The sequence below is a fragment of the Cotesia typhae genome, unplaced genomic scaffold (genome assembly GCF_013202065.1).
Source record: "Cotesia typhae breed Kobodo isofemale line unplaced genomic scaffold, CoteBio_Ctyphae contig_4, whole genome shotgun sequence".
NCBI lineage: Eukaryota > Metazoa > Arthropoda > Insecta > Hymenoptera > Braconidae > Cotesia > Cotesia typhae.
This window is the reverse complement of record NW_027423748.1, coordinates 7841931-7861660: the sequence shown is the minus strand read 5'-3', so window position 1 is coordinate 7861660 and position 19730 is coordinate 7841931. Positions and strand designations below refer to the sequence as shown.

The 19730-nt window shown below is 27.8% G+C and overlaps 3 protein-coding genes across 5 annotated transcripts; 1 reads left to right on the top strand and 2 right to left on the bottom strand.

The window, feature by feature from the left end:
• Positions 1-2177: 2177 nt before the first annotated feature.
• On the bottom strand, positions 2178-9081 carry LOC141527496 (solute carrier family 41 member 1-like). 3 transcript variants are annotated; one of them, XM_074243024.1, is made up of 7 exons: positions 8856-9081; positions 8592-8773; positions 6773-7211; positions 5141-5760; positions 4860-5065; positions 4186-4334; positions 2178-4108 (listed from the first exon to the last, which is right to left on the bottom strand). In XM_074243024.1, exons 3-7 carry the CDS (start codon positions 7172-7174, stop codon positions 3923-3925), a joined length of 1563 nt encoding a protein of 520 aa, XP_074099125.1. In that variant the 5' UTR covers positions 7175-7211; positions 8592-8773; positions 8856-9081; the 3' UTR covers positions 2178-3922. The 3 variants fall into 3 exon arrangements, with proteins under 3 accessions (XP_074099125.1, XP_074099124.1, XP_074099126.1); XM_074243023.1 differs by having other exon boundaries at positions 8592-8620; XM_074243025.1 differs by lacking the exon at positions 8592-8773.
• Positions 9082-10135: 1054 nt separating this feature from the next.
• On the top strand, positions 10136-12981 carry LOC141527290 (uncharacterized). Its single transcript, XM_074242698.1, has 2 exons — positions 10136-10565; positions 10643-12981. Exon 2 carries the CDS (start codon positions 10652-10654, stop codon positions 12158-12160), a length of 1509 nt encoding a protein of 502 aa, XP_074098799.1. The 5' UTR covers positions 10136-10565; positions 10643-10651; the 3' UTR covers positions 12161-12981.
• Positions 12616-16358, bottom strand: LOC141527289 (eukaryotic translation initiation factor 3 subunit B-like). Its single transcript, XM_074242696.1, has 3 exons — positions 16069-16358; positions 15384-15579; positions 12616-14805 (listed from the first exon to the last, which is right to left on the bottom strand). The coding sequence occupies exons 1-3, from the start codon at positions 16187-16189 to the stop codon at positions 13032-13034; spliced, it is 2091 nt and encodes a 696-aa protein (XP_074098797.1). The 5' UTR covers positions 16190-16358; the 3' UTR covers positions 12616-13031.
• Positions 16359-19730: the final 3372 nt, after the last annotated feature.

Below are 19730 nucleotides of genomic sequence, written 5' to 3'. Positions count from 1 at the left end.
CCGTCCGAGATTACACTGGATATAATCCGAAAAAATATCCCTTTTAATTTGAATTATACTCAGTAGAATATTGGATTTTATAATTTTTTCAAAAATTGTGATATTTAACTTTTTTCTTTTTTAATTTATAAATTTTTTTGAAAATTTGTTAAATTTGTGATAATTAATTTTTTTTTTTTAATTGTTCATTTTTTTTTATGTATTTTTAAAAAATGCAATGCAATGTATGGATAGAAAATATTTAAGGATCATTTAAGCACAATTTTTCCGATAATATGAGGTTGAAAAAATTTTTGTTAAATATTTTCAAGTGCACGAAAAAAACAAAATGACACTGGATATCATCCTAGATAATACTCAGTGATATCTGTGGCGAAAAAAAATTTCAGATAGTAGCTAAAAAAAATTCGAGATTACACTGAGTGATATCTGGATTATACTCATTATAATCTAGATTATACTCATTGTAATCTGGGATGATATTCAGTGTCATCTTGTTCTTTCTGTGTGGGTCACCATTTTAATTTTTATTTTTTTGAACGAAATTTCTATTTGATTTTATTGATACATTAAAAAAAAAAAAAAAATGCACAATTAAAAAAAAAATTGATTGCCACAATTTTCAAAAATTGTAAAAATTTTCAAAAAAATTCATAAATTAAAAAAGAAAAAAGTTGAGAGCTATTAATTTTATATTTAATATTTTATAAACAAATAATTAATTATATAAAATGTCAAATGCTTACTCTGGTGACGTAATAATTAATTGAAAATCCAACAATTAATAGCCCGTCGTGATAACGCCGATAATTGAAAATCAAAGTTTTAATTATTACTTATAAAAGAATTAATTTTTTTTTTTGTAAAACTTTTTTTTAAGACTAATTTTACAATCAAGAAAGACTGAGGTAATGAAATGCAATCGCTAATTAGAAGCGATGAATAAAATGGAAAATTAATGAATCATTTAATTTTTTATATTATAATTTATAATCGTAAGAAAATAAAATGATCTATAATTGTATAATGGAATTTAATTACACATTAAACTCAATTAGCTAATTTACTTGCACGGTAGAAAACTGACTAGGTGATAAAAATAATATACATTATCAATAATGCTTTTTATCGCGATTACTTTGAACTCTGAGTGATGTGATGGAAAAAATTTACAAAGCTGATTTTTATAAAGCTATCTTATCGTTTTATTTGTAAAATGATGTTCAAGGCTAATTTCATTGTTGGAAATTTCTTTTTGTAGAAAAAAAAAGTCAAATATTTATTAATTTTTCATATCATATTTGTTTTTGAAATATTCCAACTGATTGAAAGAACTTATTTATCAATTTATAAATTTTTTAATTAAATGACAAATTTAATTAAAAAATTTTTTTTTTATTAATTTATAAGAGGGATAAATTATAAATTTTTTTATGTTATTAATTCTCTATCTTGAATAACAGTAGTTAAAATTTTTTTTACAATAATTATTTAAAAAAATCTTAATGAATATTAAGAACATTTAAATTGTTCAATAAAAAATTGTACTTAAAAATTTTCTTTCTTCTCTTAATAAACAATTGAACAAAAAGGTTTTATGATGAAGAAATAGCCTTGAAGTAAACTAAATAATTAATATAAATAAAATTTTGACAATATATTTAAATAAAATAATTATTTTCCATGTAAAAAAAAAATAATAATAGTTGTCGTTGTTTGATTAATTCAGTAGAATAAATTTTGATTGATGTATTTTTGTGTCCTCTTAAAAATAAGTAGGGTATTTTTAAAATAATTCGATGACGAACATCTCAGTGGTACATCATTATTGATGTACACATCATTATTGTCAAGTGTATACTATACATGTGGTGCATATTAACTTGAATAGTATATACGCGTGACACGTTAAACTGGAGGTGTTAAAAGAACCCTTACGACTTACTTGACGTACGTCTATTAAACAGTTAAAGAGTTTCATTGTGTATAATAACAATAATAGCTGCGACTGGGAAGATAACGTGATCAACGTATATTTATCGTGTGTTTTTTTATATATACACGCATAAACATGCGTTAGCTTATAGAATAAAAATTATTTATAAAAATACAAAAATTAATAATTACAGACAGTATAATAATTAAAGGTACAAATTTATCTTCAATTACACTTTTTATGTAATAATACAATTATGTATATTTTTTGTCTTAATTTAATGGCATCATTAAATTTATTTATTTATTTATTTATTACAGTACTGACTATCTATTAAAAAAATCTTTTCATTTTTTAATAATGTTTTGATTATTAAATAACAAATACCGAAATTACAATTGATACAAAAAAAAATTTTGATAATTAAAATACACTTTTATTGAAATTAATATACACTACTGTATATATAATAGTTCTTAAAATACTGGCCTAAATTGTTAAATATATAAAGTAAGAATCACAGTATAATATCCGATGTTTTTAGTACAAGGACTATTTTATAAGCTCGATATTGATTTATTTGCGTGCAAAAACTATTTTATTTATTGTTTATATTAAAAAAAGTGTATATAACTTTAAAAATTTTATAAAAAAAATCAATTTGAATATCAAATTTTAAGTATCAATAATTATTATTTTATAAGTGGGAATATATTTCAAAAGTACAAATTTTTTAAATATTTTAAACTTAATAATGCATTTCAATTTTGGTGATTTTTAAAATATTTTTTTAATAATTTATTTTCTTTCATCTCTTAATTACATTAAGGGAAGCAATAGACGTATAAAAAAAAAATTGATTTTTTTTTTTTTTTTTTTTTCATAAATCATTAGAATATCATTTCAAAAATATGCCTGTATATTTTCAAAACAAAATTATCATTATTTATATATTAAAAACTCATTTAAGTGCTTCGCCTTAACTCGGCGCTTGAGCGTGTGTTAAAACTTCAAACGCGTTTTTCTCGAAACGACTTTTTTGAAATTTGCGGGCGGAATGACTCAAAAAGTTCTAGACCGATTCCAATAAAATTTTTTACACGTGTACTTTATAGTAATAGCTTCTAGTTAAACCTCTAACATTCCAAAAAAATTTTCAAAAATTAACCCCTTTTACCAAAGAACCATCGAAAAAAAGCATAAAAAATCGAACTTTTTTTTCTGAGGTGTTCCAATTTACGATTTTTTGACTTTTTTAATTTTTTTTATTGGTTTAACTAGAAGATATATGTTTTATTAACACATACAAACTAATTTTTTTAATTTTCGATCACCGTACAAAAAGTGAGAGCGCCCGCAAATTTATGATTTTTTTCCGAGCGTGTCTCGGCAGATTCATTTTTACGGCGGCTATTTTGAAAAAAAAAATTAAAAAAAAATTTTTTTCTGCACTTCAATATATAATAAATAATCCAACAAAATTTCAAAATGATTCATCCATTCTTTTCCATTAAAAAAAAAATCTTCAGAAAACGGTAAAAATTAAGGCGTTTACGTGTATCGCCCCCCCCCCCTCCCTTAAGTATTTTCCAAATATAAATCCTTCAAGTTTAAAATTTGTACTTATGATTAATTAACCCACATAAAATTTAACACTACGAATTAGCACCTCATTTAGATATCAATTTCTGAATAAACTGACATGTTTATTACTCCAAAATTTTACGGATTTTTAATCCTGATATTTAAAAATTAAGTAAATTTAATTATACTTATAATTACAATAAAATACTGTTGAAAAATTTTATAAAAGGTGATTTTAAATTCCAGGCCACTGTTTAATTTTTAAAATATTCTTAGGTCCCGAAAATTATGACTATTAATAATAATTTCAGGTACAAATAGTTTGGAGCCTGAATTATACAATAAAAACTCGACGTATGTCTTTTCTATTAAGGTGAAAAAATAAGTGAAGTTACTTGCCAATTAATCTCCGACATCTGAATCTTTATCACCGATTTCGTAAAGAATATAGAAAGCGATACCTAACAATGCTGTTCCCAATAAATCACCAGCAGCCGTAAGATACGGGATCGCTGAGCTATCAGGATCCATGCCGCGTGACCACATCCAAACAACCATCAATTGAGCGAGGTATAAAAGTAAAATTACCTTGAAAAAAATATTTTCATGTTAATTAATTTATAAGTAATAATTAATCAATTTTTGTGACAGTCAATTTAACTTACTTGTAAAAGTGCCGCTAATAGATACACGACAATAAATGTCGCCGTAAAGGAAGTATGTCCTGCTCGGAGATAACTTATAGTATAACTAAATATTAAGTGACCAGGTATTACCATCATTAGTAAAATTCTGGCAATTCTTGAATGCCCACCTGAAATAATTTTTTTAAACAATTAATTTGAACTAACAACCTTGCAGTTACTATGTGACTGCCGTGATTTGTGAACTATAAATAAATAAAATGTTGTTTTATTAAATAATGACTTTTGTTAAATATTGATTACTTTCTTAACTATTGATGTTTTTAAAGATATAAGCTCATTCCAATGTTACACTTATCAAGAGCTTTCATTTGAATACCCACATATATTTTTATATATTTTTCATATATATACATCAGGGTGGCCCAAAAAAACCGACTATTTTTTTTTTTTTGAGTCTCCAGTGAAAAAATGTTATTTTTTGATGTTTTAAGAGCCTTCTCCGAAGGACAGCTCAAAAAAAATTTTTAAGAGTTCGCGCCAAATTTTTTTAAATTTCAAAAATCGTCAAAAATCGAATTTTTTTTTTTTTTCTCGTTACGATATAATTTTATAGACAAAAAAAAATAAGTTTCTGAAAGTTTCAGTTCAAAATTTAAATTAAGGATAGAATAAAAAATAAAAATTTAAATTACCAGGAGATAAAAATGCATCAATAGGGCTAATACAAATTTTCAAAGGTTTTTCCACTTTTCCATTGTGTTGTTCTAGATGAAGAGATGTCGATATTCTTGATGCTTGGACAGCAACTAAATTTCCTCCAACCCCATTAATTACCAATTGAAAAACAGCTATACCTTTGTAATTAGATATTGTAAAGTCTAATATCAATCCACCGATGCTAAAATAACAATAAAAAAAAATTAATTGTGATAAAATAATTAATAAAACTGAAATATAAATGGTAGATGATTACCTGCTGATTAACATAGCTGAAATAACAGGACTCCAACCATAATTAAGCACTTCTTTGGTAAAAGGATTCTTGGCAGCAATATATCCCCAAACGGGCGTCGCTAATAGACAGCAGACAATCATAGTCGGTGCAATCCATGGTTGATTGTCGATAGATCGATACAACAGAGAAGCTACCCATGACAGTAATGCGAGTGTTGTCAAATCACCAAGCGATGCAGCAATTGGCGTGGCAACATTGTCAGGGTTAATGTTCATCCGTTTAGAGAGCAATATAACCGCGACCATTACAAGACCAAGCAGGAAACTGGCAACAGAAGCTGTGACAAGTGCACTGGCACACAATAATAGTCCATGGTGAATATTAAAGTGAGCCTCTGGTATCCATCCGAAGATCACTGCTGCCAAGGACGCCAATAAGCCAACCACCATCGACTGGCATTGGATCAACGCTAGATTACCAATTATTAACGTCCACTGCTGCTTCTCTGTGTCCATGTGACCCAGATTCGCGTGGGTAGACAGCCGAGAGGCCAGAGTCATTTCGAGGTTTCCTTTCAACCCCAATAATGCCGGTACCAGAATATACACCTCTGATACTACTTGATATACTGGCCAGTGCTGAAATTAATATTTATTTAATTCTTAAATTGGTGCTTCAGATAAGTGCTTTGGAGTTCATCAAAACAAACACTGGCATTTTAGTGTTTGATAATGATTATATATATATATATATATATATATATATATATATATATATATATATATATATATAATACATGTAATCAAAAGTTAACAAATAAGTAAATTTAATATTTCGTAAGTTCCATAGTTAATGTACTTAATAATTATTTACAAGTGGGGTCCACTCTATTTTTGGTCATATCTAGGTGAAAAATTAACATTTTCAAATTTTTTTTTTGTATTCTGCTTGTTTTTACGGCGCATTTATGATAAAAAATATTGTGAAAGAAAAAAATAAAGATTTCGATAGTTTTTTTGCCTTAAAGAATTGGAAAAAATTTTGGCTCTTATGTTTTTGGATAAAATTTCTATTTTATCTTTTTTTAATATATATTTTTTTTGGAAAAGTACATAAAAAAACGAACAATTAAAAAAAAAAGTTGAATATCACAATTTTCAAAAAAAAAAAAATATATCAAAATTTTATTCAAAAAAATGAAAATTAAAATGATGGACTCCACTTGTAAATATTTACCACGTACTTGAGTAGCTAAAAATAATTTTTGAGTTGTAATTTTTTTTTTAATCATTGAAAAATAAATGTTGATATTTTTTTTAATTATTCAAAATTAAGCAAATAAATTTTTTCTTAATCATTTATTTCCAGATTATTACCGGATATCCGTAACTCTCTTAATTGAATTTGAAATTAAAAATAAAAATGTATTTATTACTTATAAAAGTATAATATTTATTTTTAAACTCCAATAATTGATACTAAAATAATCATATCAACAAATTTATAAAGTGTTGCAAGTTAAAACATTTAAAGACTAAGTAAACTTGCAGTTACTAAAAGAAAATAAATTACTCAGAAGATTTCGAAATAATTAACAAATTAGTTTTGTCCCCTTTGAAGTGTAATAAATAAGCGTTTAATTATACATACTTGGACGACATCAAGTAAAAGACTCGCTGCGACCATCCCGAATCCAGCAAGTAAAAAAGGAATAAACATCTGGACAGAAATAGTCCAAACATTTTCACTTTCTCTTTCAATCTCCGTACGCTTGGTTTTTATTCCATTTTTTTTGGATTCCTCAAAGCTAACACGTGGCTGCAAATTCAGCGGCGAAGAAGAAATAAGACGACTGGTATCTTGATCATCATCATCCGAATCTTCTGAATAAACGGTGAGCTCCGTCGTCACATCAGCAAGTGCTTTGCTAAGTGACTCTCCATGTCCAAAACCCACCATCTCTGCTCTAGGATTATTCTTGTCTTTAGTTTTTTTTCTGTATCGCAATGGAATTTTCTCCGGATCACAAGTTCCAAGCTTTGGATCGCTCATTCTCTTTGACAAGATACTTGTAAATCACCACAAAACACTGAAATTTAAAAAATTCTTAATTAGTATTATAGTTTTAAGCACTTAACTCAAGCAAATTCACTAATTATACTGATGAGGTGGTTTTGATGTCCATAAAATTATTATTATACTTAAAGATTATAAATATTAGTCAAGCAGGGGCTCAAAAACCAACTAACGTTAAGATGATATTAATGCACATTGTCTACTATTAGAATAAGTGATGCCACTTGACCCCAAGTGCTAATCTCAGTTGAATTCATTTATAGAACAAAACGTTTGCTCGCTTTAACTGTCTAACTATGCCAATTTTATTTTTCTCTTCAATTTTATTACCTATAAAAATTTTTTTATTAGCTGAACTAAAGATGTACTTCAATAATTGTTACTAGCAAAATTTCAGTCACTATGTGACTACCGTGACTTGTGAACTATAAATAAATAAAATTTTTCTTTATTAAATAATAAATTTTGTTAAATTGCTCTGTACTTTCTTAACTATTGACATTTTTAAAGATATAAGCTCATCCCGATGTTACACTCGCCAAGGGCTTTAATTTGAGTACCCACATGCATTTTTATATATTTTTCATATATACATATATATAATATATATGAAAAATTGATGTGGGTACTCAAATGAAAGGTCTTGATGAATGTAACATCGGGATGAGCTTATATCTTTAAAAATGTCAATAGTTTACGAGATACAAGGTAATTTCTTGATTGTGTATCTAGAGATAGAGCATTTTTGAATGCAATCTAAATACTTATCATTAAAAAAAACTTTTTTGTACAGTGTAGATCAATAAAAAGTGTGACAAATAATTTACATTGAAATAAATAAATCTATTATCAAAAAAGTACAATTTTAAAAAATTGTAAATAAATATATTTTCATGAATTCAGCAGACACCTGATAATTTTTTAATAATTTATTAACAATTTATTTGTTAAAGAAGAAATAGTATAAAAAATGCATATGCAAATTTTCACAAGTTTTTTCTGTGCAATTTTTTAGATTTTTTTTACAACCATTCAGTTAAAATTAATTTAAAAACTCTCCAAAATTAGCTGGCTGCTGAATTCACCCTCATATAAATATATCTTGGTAATCTTCATGTTTATAGTTAAAAAATTTTTTTTTCTGATTATGTATATTGTTTAGTAAATTTAATTATTGTTTGTAAATTGTAAAAGCACCAAAAATGTCGGGTGTCTTGTTTTTTTTGTAAAATTCAACAATATTACGAATAAATAAATGACGTGCCCAAATGAAAACTAAAAAAAAATAGAAAATGATTTTTTTGTAAAGCTGTAGATTAAAAAAAAAAAAAATTGCTAGGTAATAAATATGAAAGGATGAATTTAATAAAACAAGTTTTTTAGAACCACTTACCATTTTCATGCTGTTCCCACATTATTTATCTAAACAATTAACAATAACAATAAATATAGTTAGTGTTGATTGTATAAATTACGGGGTTATAATTATGTACTATTTTTAATTATTTAAAAAAAGAATATTTAGGTAATTTATGCTTTGTAGCATATTGTCAACTATGAAACGTAGTCTAGAGTCTAGAGATAAGATAAAAGTTGATTGTTTAAAATATATATATATATATGTGCTGATAAAATATAACCTTAAAATAAAATTTACCTTTATTTAAAATTAGAGCAAATTCGGCAGATATTCATTTAAAAATGACCAGTTATTTTTTTCAGGTGAAAAGATGACAATGTAATTTAAGTGTTGTCGATGATTGAGTAAATGGTGGATAATATAAGGCTGAAAAATTAAATTGAATGTCAAAGTGATTAACCACACGTCAATGGAAACCAGCATATATCAGCACCACTGATATGATGAATGTGCTCGCTGAGCGTTTGCGCTCTTACTGAACGGAAAATAAACAAAATAATATATATAATACTGCCGCAAGTTTGTTTCTTGCAGACGCGGGTGCTTATTTTATTGTTAAATTAATGAAATTATTTAAAAACAATTAATAAAATAGAAAGCAGGAATGTCAGAGAACATGTCAGAGCAGAGGCAAAAAAGTTTTAAAAATTGATGATACTGAAATTGAGAGACATCTGATAATTTTAAGAATTTTTTTAATCAAAAAAATTATTGCAAGAAAATTTTAATTAAAAATTTCATCTTTAGAAGCTCTGAAAAATTATAAATAACATTTTGATAAATTGTTTTCTATGCCTAGTTTATTTTTCAAGAAAAATCAAAAAATTGTCAAGTGTCTGCTAACCAACTTCATTGATTAATGACACTAAAATCAACTTTAAATCAAATTTTTTTAATAATTAAATTATTATAAAAAAATTTAATAACAAAAAATTATAAGTGCGAATTGATTTTTATGAAAATTGTCAGATATTTGATGATTTTAGTTTCAGGATAATCATAATAAAGTTAGCCGACGTTTTTAATTTTTTGATTTTTTTTTAATAATTAAATTGGAACAAAAATATATTTTTTTTTTTTTAATTTCACTGAGAATTTTTAAAGTTTTTTACAAATTAAAATTTAAAAAAAATTTTTTTTTGTAATCATTTTTTCAATAAAAATAATTCTAAAAATTTTTAGATGTCGGCTAACTTAATTTTTATTTCATGATATTATTTTGTAGATATACTGTATATATATTGTAGATTTTTATGATAATTATTAATTTAATTATTTATTTAATCATATGTTTAATTATATAATTATTTAATTAATCTAAAAAAATCTAAATATTAAATTTTGAATAAAAGAAGAAATATAATTAATTAAAAAATGATTCATAATTATAAGAAGCTAAAAAAAAAAAAATAAAATAAAATGAAGAATATTTTATAATACAAAATTTTTTACAATCCAAAAATTTTATAAGAATATTTTACAATACAAAATCATTAATGCTATTCATATATAAATATCTTCTAAAACTCAAAAAGAAAAACATCAGATGTTATAAATAAGTCTCATTTTTTAAGTCATTAATCTATAAATAACGTAAGTTTGTATTTTACAGAAATAATGTACACCAGTTCAAAGTTTTACAGGCTCTTGTACTTCCTAGCTTTTAAAACAAAAAAAAAAAAAAATTTACAGAGTCTAAGAAGTATATGATTGACATTTACACATGTATGTATTCTCAAAATATACCAGTCGTCTCCCGTCCGAAATAACCTTTGTTCCCGTTTGGATCTCTTCAGAGGTTGCCTACAGACACGAGAATAATCCAAGCTTTTCACAAAACTATTAGTACTGCTGTGATCACTCTCACTAGGCATTTAAGCCGAGAGGTAACTACTCTTCAAGTTAGAAAAATAAATAATTTAGTCTTCACAAAATATACCAGTCAAGGTAATAAAAATCTATTTAACAAATTAATTAAAATTAAACTTTTTGAAATATTAAAATAATTTTTTGTTACATAACAGAAAAACAGAATGGGCCGAAACAAGAAGAAAAACAAGAAAATAAATTCCCCTGAAGAAAACACAATTGCCGACAAAATAAAAAATGAATTAAATTTAAACAATGACAATAATAACAAATTATCATTATCATTGTCATCAGCGTCGGGTTCGCCGTCAGGAATTTCTATATTGGACATTTACGAACGATTAAATCTTCCGTTGAAGCCATCGGGAGTTGATTTGTCAGTTGACAGTGATGATGAAGAAACGCTTGAGTTTCACATCAGACCTCGTGTTTTTTACGTGTGCAATTTATGTTTGGTTTGCATGAACATCTGTACCACAGGTGTTAAGTGTAATAACTGTGGGATGGTTTTTTATTGCACGGAAAATCATCGAGAAGAAGATAAATCCAAGCACAGTGAACTTTGTTGCGCGTTATCGCGAGTCTGCAAAGGAATGGAAGGATTTTCATTGGCAAAAAGCCTTCCTCCAGATTTGTACCGGTCTTTTCGCATGAAAACAATAGACGTTGTTGAAAGATTGATCCGCAGGCGCCTAGATTTGTGGGAACGTGAAATATTGCTGTATCCAAAAATTTGCAGGTCGTGCAAAAAAATAGAAACTGATTTAACTTGCTGCTGTAATTGTGGGATAGATTTTTACTGCAGCAACCACAAAGACACGCATGACAAGTGGTGCAAAGACTTCCAGGTATTTAGAAAAATTTTGTGGATGCAGCATCAGCATGGTTACGTCGATCCTGATGTTCCGGTTGTCTTCTACAAGGAGCCTCATATTCTTCCGGATAATTTTGACCTGCTGATGTACCAGATGCACGACAACAGTCCGGTTTACAGGCGCATCGATTGCTACACTTATGCAAGCTTGTCTTACATTTCTACTGCACCTTTGACGGCTTTGTTTGCGATGCAGAGGTCCATCGATGGCTGGCAGTCGAAAGAAGAAATGGTTATCCATATAATCGGGGCTGAATTTCAGTTTGAGTGCGCGGCTTTAAGAGTCTGGGAGAAATTATTCCTTCATTTTTTGCCAAAGCTGAAGAAATTACACCTCGAGTTCACGGGACCTGAGCTATATTTACCACCTCAATTGCCCTGTGAATTGTTGGGTAAAATAAAAATGTGCAGACGTTGCAAACTGGCGAAACGGAAAATTTATATTTCTTTTAATGATCAAAAATTGTATCATAATACTGAAGACAAAAAACCTGCGGATCTTATTTGTCTCTTCAATCCGGGACTTTATCGAGAGACTGGCTACGATGGCACGGACACTTGGCCATTGACTATTAAAAAATTCTGTCAAGCTAAAGTTCCAGTTGTTATCACTTCTTATACCGAGTTTGAAATTCCTCATGATATTCAGAGGATTAAATCGATTTGTGGAGTTAAAATTCTACTGGAGCCACAGAGGAATCCTTTTGCTGCAGTCAAACCTGATCGGAATTTTGTTAGTGATGATGTTGCGCCTTTGATGTATAAAAATTATTGTATAAGTATTGTTAAAGGATTATAATTAATTAAGTGTTATTGATTTTATACTTACAAATATCGTATCCCGAAAAAAAATACTCTTGAAAAGGTATAAGGGCGTATAAAAAAATTTTTTTCATGAAACAATGTATGTTTACTTTAAATCCATAGAAATGATCAAAAAAATTTTTTTTTCAAATTTGAAATTAACTTTGATCAAAATTTTTTGGAATTTGAAACTTGTAATAATTTCTTTATTTAATAAAAAAAATTTTTCATTACTTCTATGCATTTAAAGTAAAAATACGTTGTTTCCCGAAAAAAAAAATTTTTTGGTACGCCCTTATACAGACCCCATTTTCCATACAGCCATAAAAATAGTTTTACATTATTAGAATTGAGTGAAATTTGTGAATGTAAAAAAAGTTTTCTTTCTTGTATAATTTTTTTTAAAAAAAAAAAAAAAAAATTTAATAAATAATTTTTATAGTTGAAAAATTAATTATAATGTAAATTATTTTATTGTAAAAATTACAAAAATTTACACAACTGATTATTTTAAATATATGTTACTTGTGACCGCAACTATTTTACAGTACAGTTAGCACATCCTGTTTAAAACAAAGAATGCAATAGAGGTCACCAAATGCAATTTTATACCTAAAAATTATATGCAGTATGTTTAAAAAATCTAATGTGATATTTAAATATTTTTTTTTTTAACCAGGGCAATAACGTAAGTTTTGAAAAATAAAGTCACAAAAAAAAAAAAAAAAATTAAACTAAATCTTAATTTCGAATAAATCATTTCTTAATACAATTTCAAGCGTATTAAATATCTGCCTAATTTAAAAAAAAAAAAAAGCTAAGATTATTTACATTGTTTTCACAATTTAAATCTATTGTTACAACTATTAATTATCTATCGGTATAGTTTCTTCTTTAACGAAGAATTCAACAACTTCTTCTTCAACATTTTTAGTATCCGACTCAAGACTGTCAGTATCAACATAACAACGGAGATCCATACGACGTTTCTTCTGGCCCTTCCATTCCTCAATACGCTTCTCACGGTATTCATTAAATGCCTCCATAAGAGCACGCCGTTTATCAATAACTTCCTTAGAAGCTTTAGTCATACGCATCTTGTCCTTGCTCTCGAATTGAGACGAGTACTTCTTAAGATTTTTCTTAATTTCCTTTATCTGGTCAGCAGTCAACAAAGTAGGCGGGCGAGGTCTCCAGAGTAGTTGATTAAATGCGTTAAGATTCACGCGCTTGAGAATACGGCCTTGGAATGTCCAAATCCAGTAAGCGTTATCAACGCTTGTTTTCCAGCTTGATACAGCTGTGACAACATATCTGCCAGTGGGGTCCCACTCGATGTCAGAAACTTGATAATGATCAGTGGTGTTCATAATACTGAAGTCCTTAGTGTCAACAAATTCCAGAGCACCAGCCATAGAAGTCATTCCAGCTAAAACGATGAATTGTCCCGCGGGTGACCAGAACAAGTGGTTGCAAGCTCTCTTTTCCAGCTTCTTGAGCAGAGCCGGCTGGTGTCCGCAACGTACTTCGTAAAAACTAACGCTGACATTCGGAACTTCACCGTGGATGATTGCAAACTTGGATCCAATTGGTTCCCAAGCGAATGCGTGAATCGGCTCTTTCATCTCAACACTGTCAACAGGAATTTGTTTTTCACGCATGTGGAAAATTTCAAAATTGTACGACATTCCAGTGTACTTTTGCTCAGTTTTCTCCTTCTTTTTGGAAAATCGATCAACTTTAACACAAAGATAATCTCCGGATTTTTGCCAGAAAATTTTGCAGTCAGCGACGTTGAATAAGTTTTTGTTTCTCAATTCAGAACGGCTGGGTATCTCTAGAAGAGTTACACGGGCGGGAACATCTTTGTCCTCTGGTACCCAGTAAGCGATTACGTTGTCAGTTGGTGACCAGCTGAAGTCACGGATTGCGGGAGTCTTGATACTCTTCTTGTCCAAGAGACCAAATGACGGTGTTTCGTAGACACTGAGAATGTCTTCACCCATGCAAGCCAAGTACTTGTCATCGTGAGACCAACGGAAGATTGGCCAAGTGGACATACCGTCGGTGACGAATGAACGCTTCTCCTGTCCTGTGAGGATATCCCAGATAACAAGACGTTTAGCGTCAGCTCCACCGTCCATTCGAGGTGAGAAAGTTACGATGTAACGTTCGCGAGGTGAGAAATCAATGCATTCCACGCCTATCTGACTAAAACGAGCTAGTCGATCGAATTTAGCGCCTCCCCAGAGAGCGACTCCTTGAGAGTGGAACGTCGCCATGTAAGTTCCCAATGGTGACCATTTGAAGTAAGTTTCGGTCCACTGGGCACGTTCTTGAATAAGAGTCGGCTCCGGTGCTGAGTTCAGCCATACTTGGATTGACACTGCCAATCCGTTACCTGAAAGAACAGCGAACTGATCGTACGCATCTGGTTCGAGTAAGTTGTAATGCAAATCTTGAACAGCGTTGTACGGTTGGGGCGCTGGTGGCTCCCATTCTTCAGGGATTTTCTCGTATTTTTTGAAATCTGTGAAGTGATTCACTTTGAAAGTGTGCAACTTATCAATTTTATAGTTGTTTCGAGCTTTAATAGCTGCTGCTGCACTCATTTTGTTGGTGTACTCCAAGAAGATGTACCTAGACAAATAATTAATAACTTAGTTTTAGGTTTCAAATTTTTTTAGTAGATAGAATAAGTCTTCAAACTTAATTTTTTTGCACAATTTAAATTTTAAAATGTAATCTTTGATTATTTTAATTTTTATACACGGAGAGAAAATAATAGAACTTATTCCTATGTAGAATGGTAACCATTACCATGTTACATAGAAACGAAAATTTTTATAAGAAACCTGTGTAAATTTGCTAATAAAAATCTTTGAAATTGCGATAAAAATATGAATAATCACTCATTCGATGCAGAATTAAATTCTGAAAACAATGTAGTTGTTTTTTTATTTTTTTGATAAAAAATTTCAATTTGTTATCAACAAAAAACATAACAAAAATAAAAAAATCTCAGTTTTTTGTAAATAACTCAATAACTATTGGTGATATTGAAAATCAGAAAAAAGAACCTTAAAAAGGAGGAAATTTTTGTAAAAAAGTCTTGACTCCCGGAACTCCAGGACTTGAGTAGTAAATTATTTTTAAGTTAAAAAATTTTTTTCGGATATCTATTAATAACATTATGTTATTGAATGAAAAATAATTACCCTTTAGTAATTCCTTGTTCATTTTTAGGGTAGTGTTTATTGACAATAGTTCCAAATTTAGAGAAAAGCTTGTTGATCAAGTTGTTGAATTTTTCAAAACGCTCTGGCTCAACTTGTGGTGTTCCATCAACAATAATAACTGACTCAATGCCATCAGTCTCCTGGGGTTTTTGTGCTAGTATGTCCGGTAGTAAATCTGTTTAAAAATAAAAAACAAATTTTAGAACATAAATAGTTACAAAAAAATATTATGCAGATGCTGACAAACATATAAAATTTAAGTTGGCCGGCGTTTGTATTTTTTTAATTTTTTTAAATTAAATTAGAACAAAAAAAAAATTTTTTAAAAATTCCACTTACAATTTTTCAAGTTTTTTACAAATGAAATTTTTTTTAAATAATTTTTTCAATAAAAAAAAATTCTGAAAATCTTTAGATGTCGGCTACTTAATTGTCATAACAAACGTGACTTTTTAACATCATATGATAAGTCAGTAAACTGTCAGTAGTTACTTTATCCCCGGCAAGCATACAGTGACAATAAATAAAACGTGGCTCAGTACAGGTTATACCGCATATACATACAATGCACTATGATATTTTCAATAATAGTAATTAGTTTCATAACTATCTATGAAAAAAATAAAAAAATTAATCAATTTGATTGATAAGTAATAAACTATACCTTCATCATCAATATCATCAACAAAATCCTCAGGATCACCAAAGTCGGGCTGGGCACCATTGAAGTCCTTGTCGTTTGCTGAATCCTCAGGATTCAGTTTCATTTTTGTTTCAACCGCCATTTTTAATCCACTCGTAATTTATTTTATTATATACTTTAATTTATATTTTTATCATAATATTTATCATAAAACTGAATGATTTTTGTGAACGAGTATTTAATTAGACACGCAGAGCAAGCAAGCCAAAAGTACTCACAGATCCAAGCACGTCCAAGTTCGAGGTTCGAGAACTCGATTACTCGACTTGGCGTCGATTCTCCCACTCTAATTTATAATTTTCAAGCATCTGCGCATTCTACTCTCCAATAACGAAACCTCTGATTTACTGATTAGTGGCGCCCTCTTTAAAACTGTCACAATGACATTACATTTAGCTGTCACTTGACAATTTTTAAAATTTTCTCTAATTATTAAATTATAGCAAAAAAAAAAAATTATTAAAAAAATAGACTTATAGAAATTTTAATAAATTAAAAATGCAATTTTATAATACTGAAATTAGCGGTCAGCTGTCAATTTAAAAAATTTTTTTAATAAATTAATTACAATAAAAAAATGCTTCTAAAAATTTTCACGTGTCAAACTTTTTAATTAATTTTTTTTTTTAATAATTTAATTGCTATAAAATTTTTAAAATTGTCAAGTGACAGCTGAGTTTAATGTCATACTGTAACACTAAAGTTAGCCGACGTTTTTAATTTTTTGATTTTTTTTTTTTATTATTAAATTAGAACTAAAAAAAATTTTTTTTTTAAATTGCACTTACAATTTTTCAAGTTTTTTACAAATAAAATTTTTTTTTTATTATTTTGGAATAATTTATTTAATAAAGAAATTCTAAAAATTTTTAGATGTCGAGTAACTTAATTTTCATTTTAAACTTCACAATGTGTAAACATCAAGAGTTTGAAAAGAAATTTTAGAAATTAGTATATTTTATAATAACCGAATTAGCGGACACTTGAAGATTTTTTTGTTTTTCTTAAAAAATAAACTAGATCTAGAAAATTATTTTTAAAAAACTATAATTTTTTAAAGCTTCTGAGGGAATTTTTTAATAAATTTTTTTTGCTATAATTTATTTGTTAAAAAAATTTCAAAAATGATCAGATGTCTTTCAATTTAAGTACAATTATATTTCGTTTTAAAAGACTTATGGGTCAATTTTTAAATTTGTAAAAAAATCATTAAATCCGTTTATAAACGAGTCAAGAAATTTGTTAAAGAAATAATTTTTTTTTTTTTTTCAAATTATTCATGGTTAAAGTAAAAAATTCGTCGGCAAAATAATACAAAATGATTTTTTTCAGTATTGCTGCATTTCTTAAAACTTTTAGACCTTAATTTCAAATGATTTTTCTTAAAAATACTTTCTATTCATAAATCAAATTTTTTATCAATTTAGCTTGCAAACTTTTTTTTAATAAGAAAAATTAAAAAAAAATGGTCAATTACTGTGATTTGAAATTGGGCAGCCGAAGTAAAAAAATTAATATGTTCCTCGAATAAAAAATTAATATGTTTTTTGAAAATAGTTCTTAAAAAATGATTCTTAATCATAATAATAAAAAAAAAAAAAATGTAGATTGTTACAAGTATAATTATCCACACATTTATAAGTGGCTTTGACACAAGACCCAAGACTATCTCTTACTTTCTAGGTATCTTTTTCCTCTGTCAGACACTCAGAGAGGGTTTTAAAATCACCCGGCCGACATCGCACCGTAGAGGTTTTACCCTTCGGAAAGACGAGCACATAATCCCTTTGACACATTTCATGCAACAATGACTTACGTCAAGATATTTCTCGTTGTTTAAAAGCTGCTTTATCGTTAAAGCCATCAGATTATTATCAAAATACACCTCTATAAAATCGGGTTATATATTCATTCGCGTTTCCATTTAATCATATTCATTCTTATCATGTCTTACGTAAGTTCCTTGCACATAAATATGGAATATTACATAGACGAAAAACATGAGAATTATTAAAAATAAAAATAAAATTTTTTGTATTTATTTTTTATTAATATTTCTTCTTGCTTTAAAATTTTCTTCTTAACCCTGTTTAGGAAGAATTAAATTAAAGTTGAACGTCGAATAGCAACGATAAACTCGTTAGAGCGTTGCTTATTGATTTTTCGAGTGCAAGCGAATGGCGAGAGGAAAATAATCCGTGAGGGCACAGTAGTACAAAGTAGTAGTACATATCGATATTGCAGGAGCCGAAAACCGATTACAGAAACTTTATGATGTCCTCTACCGCAATAGATCACAGTGCGTTTCGTTAAATTGGATTATTGCTGACGAACGTGAATGAACCCCACAAAAAATAAATAAGATGAATAAATTTATGTTGTAGTATTGCTTTCACATTCGCATTCGGATTGTAAACTTTAAATAGAGATCATTATTTACCCTTTGTGGAGATCTGCGAATAGACTGCCGACCTTTTTTCATCATTTTATGTATTAAACCCGAACGGTCTCTTGTCGGAGTAATCTTCAAGATTACGTGACGCGAAAATATTATTCTTCTGCTGTCTACAAGCATCTATAATGTGTATAAAATATTTTCCCTTGGGAATTTAAATATTTGTTTTCATAAACTTGTCAACTTCTTGGGTTATTTTGAAATAAATTTAAATTTCGATTCAATTTTTATTATTCTGTTGCTGACAAATTCGAAATTTTGAATTTCTTTAACTTTTTTTAAACAAGTTCTTCTTTATATTTAATCGGCAACTCGAATCTTTAAAAATTGAGGTAGTTTTTTTTACTTTCATGGTTATTGAGTTTTTTTTTTTTTTTTTAAATAAAAAATCGAAAATTTATTTTTTTTTTATTTATAAAAATAAATTTTTCAATCAATTTTAAAATTTTCAGTTTTAAAAAAATTTTTTTTCAGTTAAAAATCGTTAATGCAAATTATCTAGATCAATTTGGCGATTTCTAGTATTTTTTTCCCGATTCTCCGAGTAAAAAAAATTTTTCATATTTTTTCATTTTTCTAAAATTTTTTTTTTTTATTGAAATTTCGATATTTGATAAAAAAAAGTGTAATTATTTAAAAAAAATTCTCAATATTATTTTTACGAATTGAAGTATTGTGAACCGTAAAATTAAACAAATACTGAAATTTAGTCTCTCCCAAGCAGCTCAAAAATATTTTTGATAATTTTTTATTTAATTTAAATCAATAACCATTAATTTTTGATTTTTTGTTGAATAAAATCTTCCAAAAAGTGAAAAATTTTTTTTGACTAAGATTTGAACTAATTATCAAAATTGAAAATTTTTTTTAGGATTGTAACACCAACAACTACGAATTTTCCAAGCTCAGTAAAAAAAAAAACAGAGCAATTAATTAAAACGTAAAAAAAAAGCATACAAATGTAACTAAATGCATTCATTTTCACTTTAAAAAGAGCAAAATTCGATTCTATTGAACGCGTTGGTATGATAATGTAATAAAATAAATGGAGGCACTGGTTGACAGTGATAATACAGCCCTCGCTTTTCATCTGCGCACATTTACCTCTTCATATTCTACATGTACTTCGATCAGTGATGTGTGGTAGTATTTGCGTATTTGTGTAGAT

What these genes read in the sequence shown, in the direction of transcription:
- LOC141527496 (XM_074243024.1), bottom strand. Translation starts at nt 7,174, where the DNA reads ATGAGCGATCCAAAGCTTGGAACTTGTGATCCGGAGAAAATTCCATTG. An exon ending in TGATGCATTTTTATCTCCTG is followed by an intron (nt 4,335 to 4,859) that starts GTAATTTAAATT and finishes AAATTATTTCAG; the next exon opens with GTGGGCATTCAAGAATTGCC. An exon ending in TATTAGCGGCACTTTTACAA is followed by an intron (nt 4,109 to 4,185) that starts GTAAGTTAAATT and finishes ATTTTTTTCAAG; the next exon opens with GTAATTTTACTTTTATACCT.
- LOC141527290 (XM_074242698.1), top strand. Translation starts at nt 10,652, where the DNA reads ATGGGCCGAAACAAGAAGAAAAACAAGAAAATAAATTCCCCTGAAGAA.
- LOC141527289 (XM_074242696.1), bottom strand. Translation starts at nt 16,189, where the DNA reads ATGGCGGTTGAAACAAAAATGAAACTGAATCCTGAGGATTCAGCAAAC. An exon ending in TGATGATATTGATGATGAAG is followed by an intron (nt 15,580 to 16,068) that starts GTATAGTTTATT and finishes ATTTTTAAACAG; the next exon opens with ATTTACTACCGGACATACTA. An exon ending in GAACAAGGAATTACTAAAGG is followed by an intron (nt 14,806 to 15,383) that starts GTAATTATTTTT and finishes TTATTTGTCTAG; the next exon opens with GTACATCTTCTTGGAGTACA.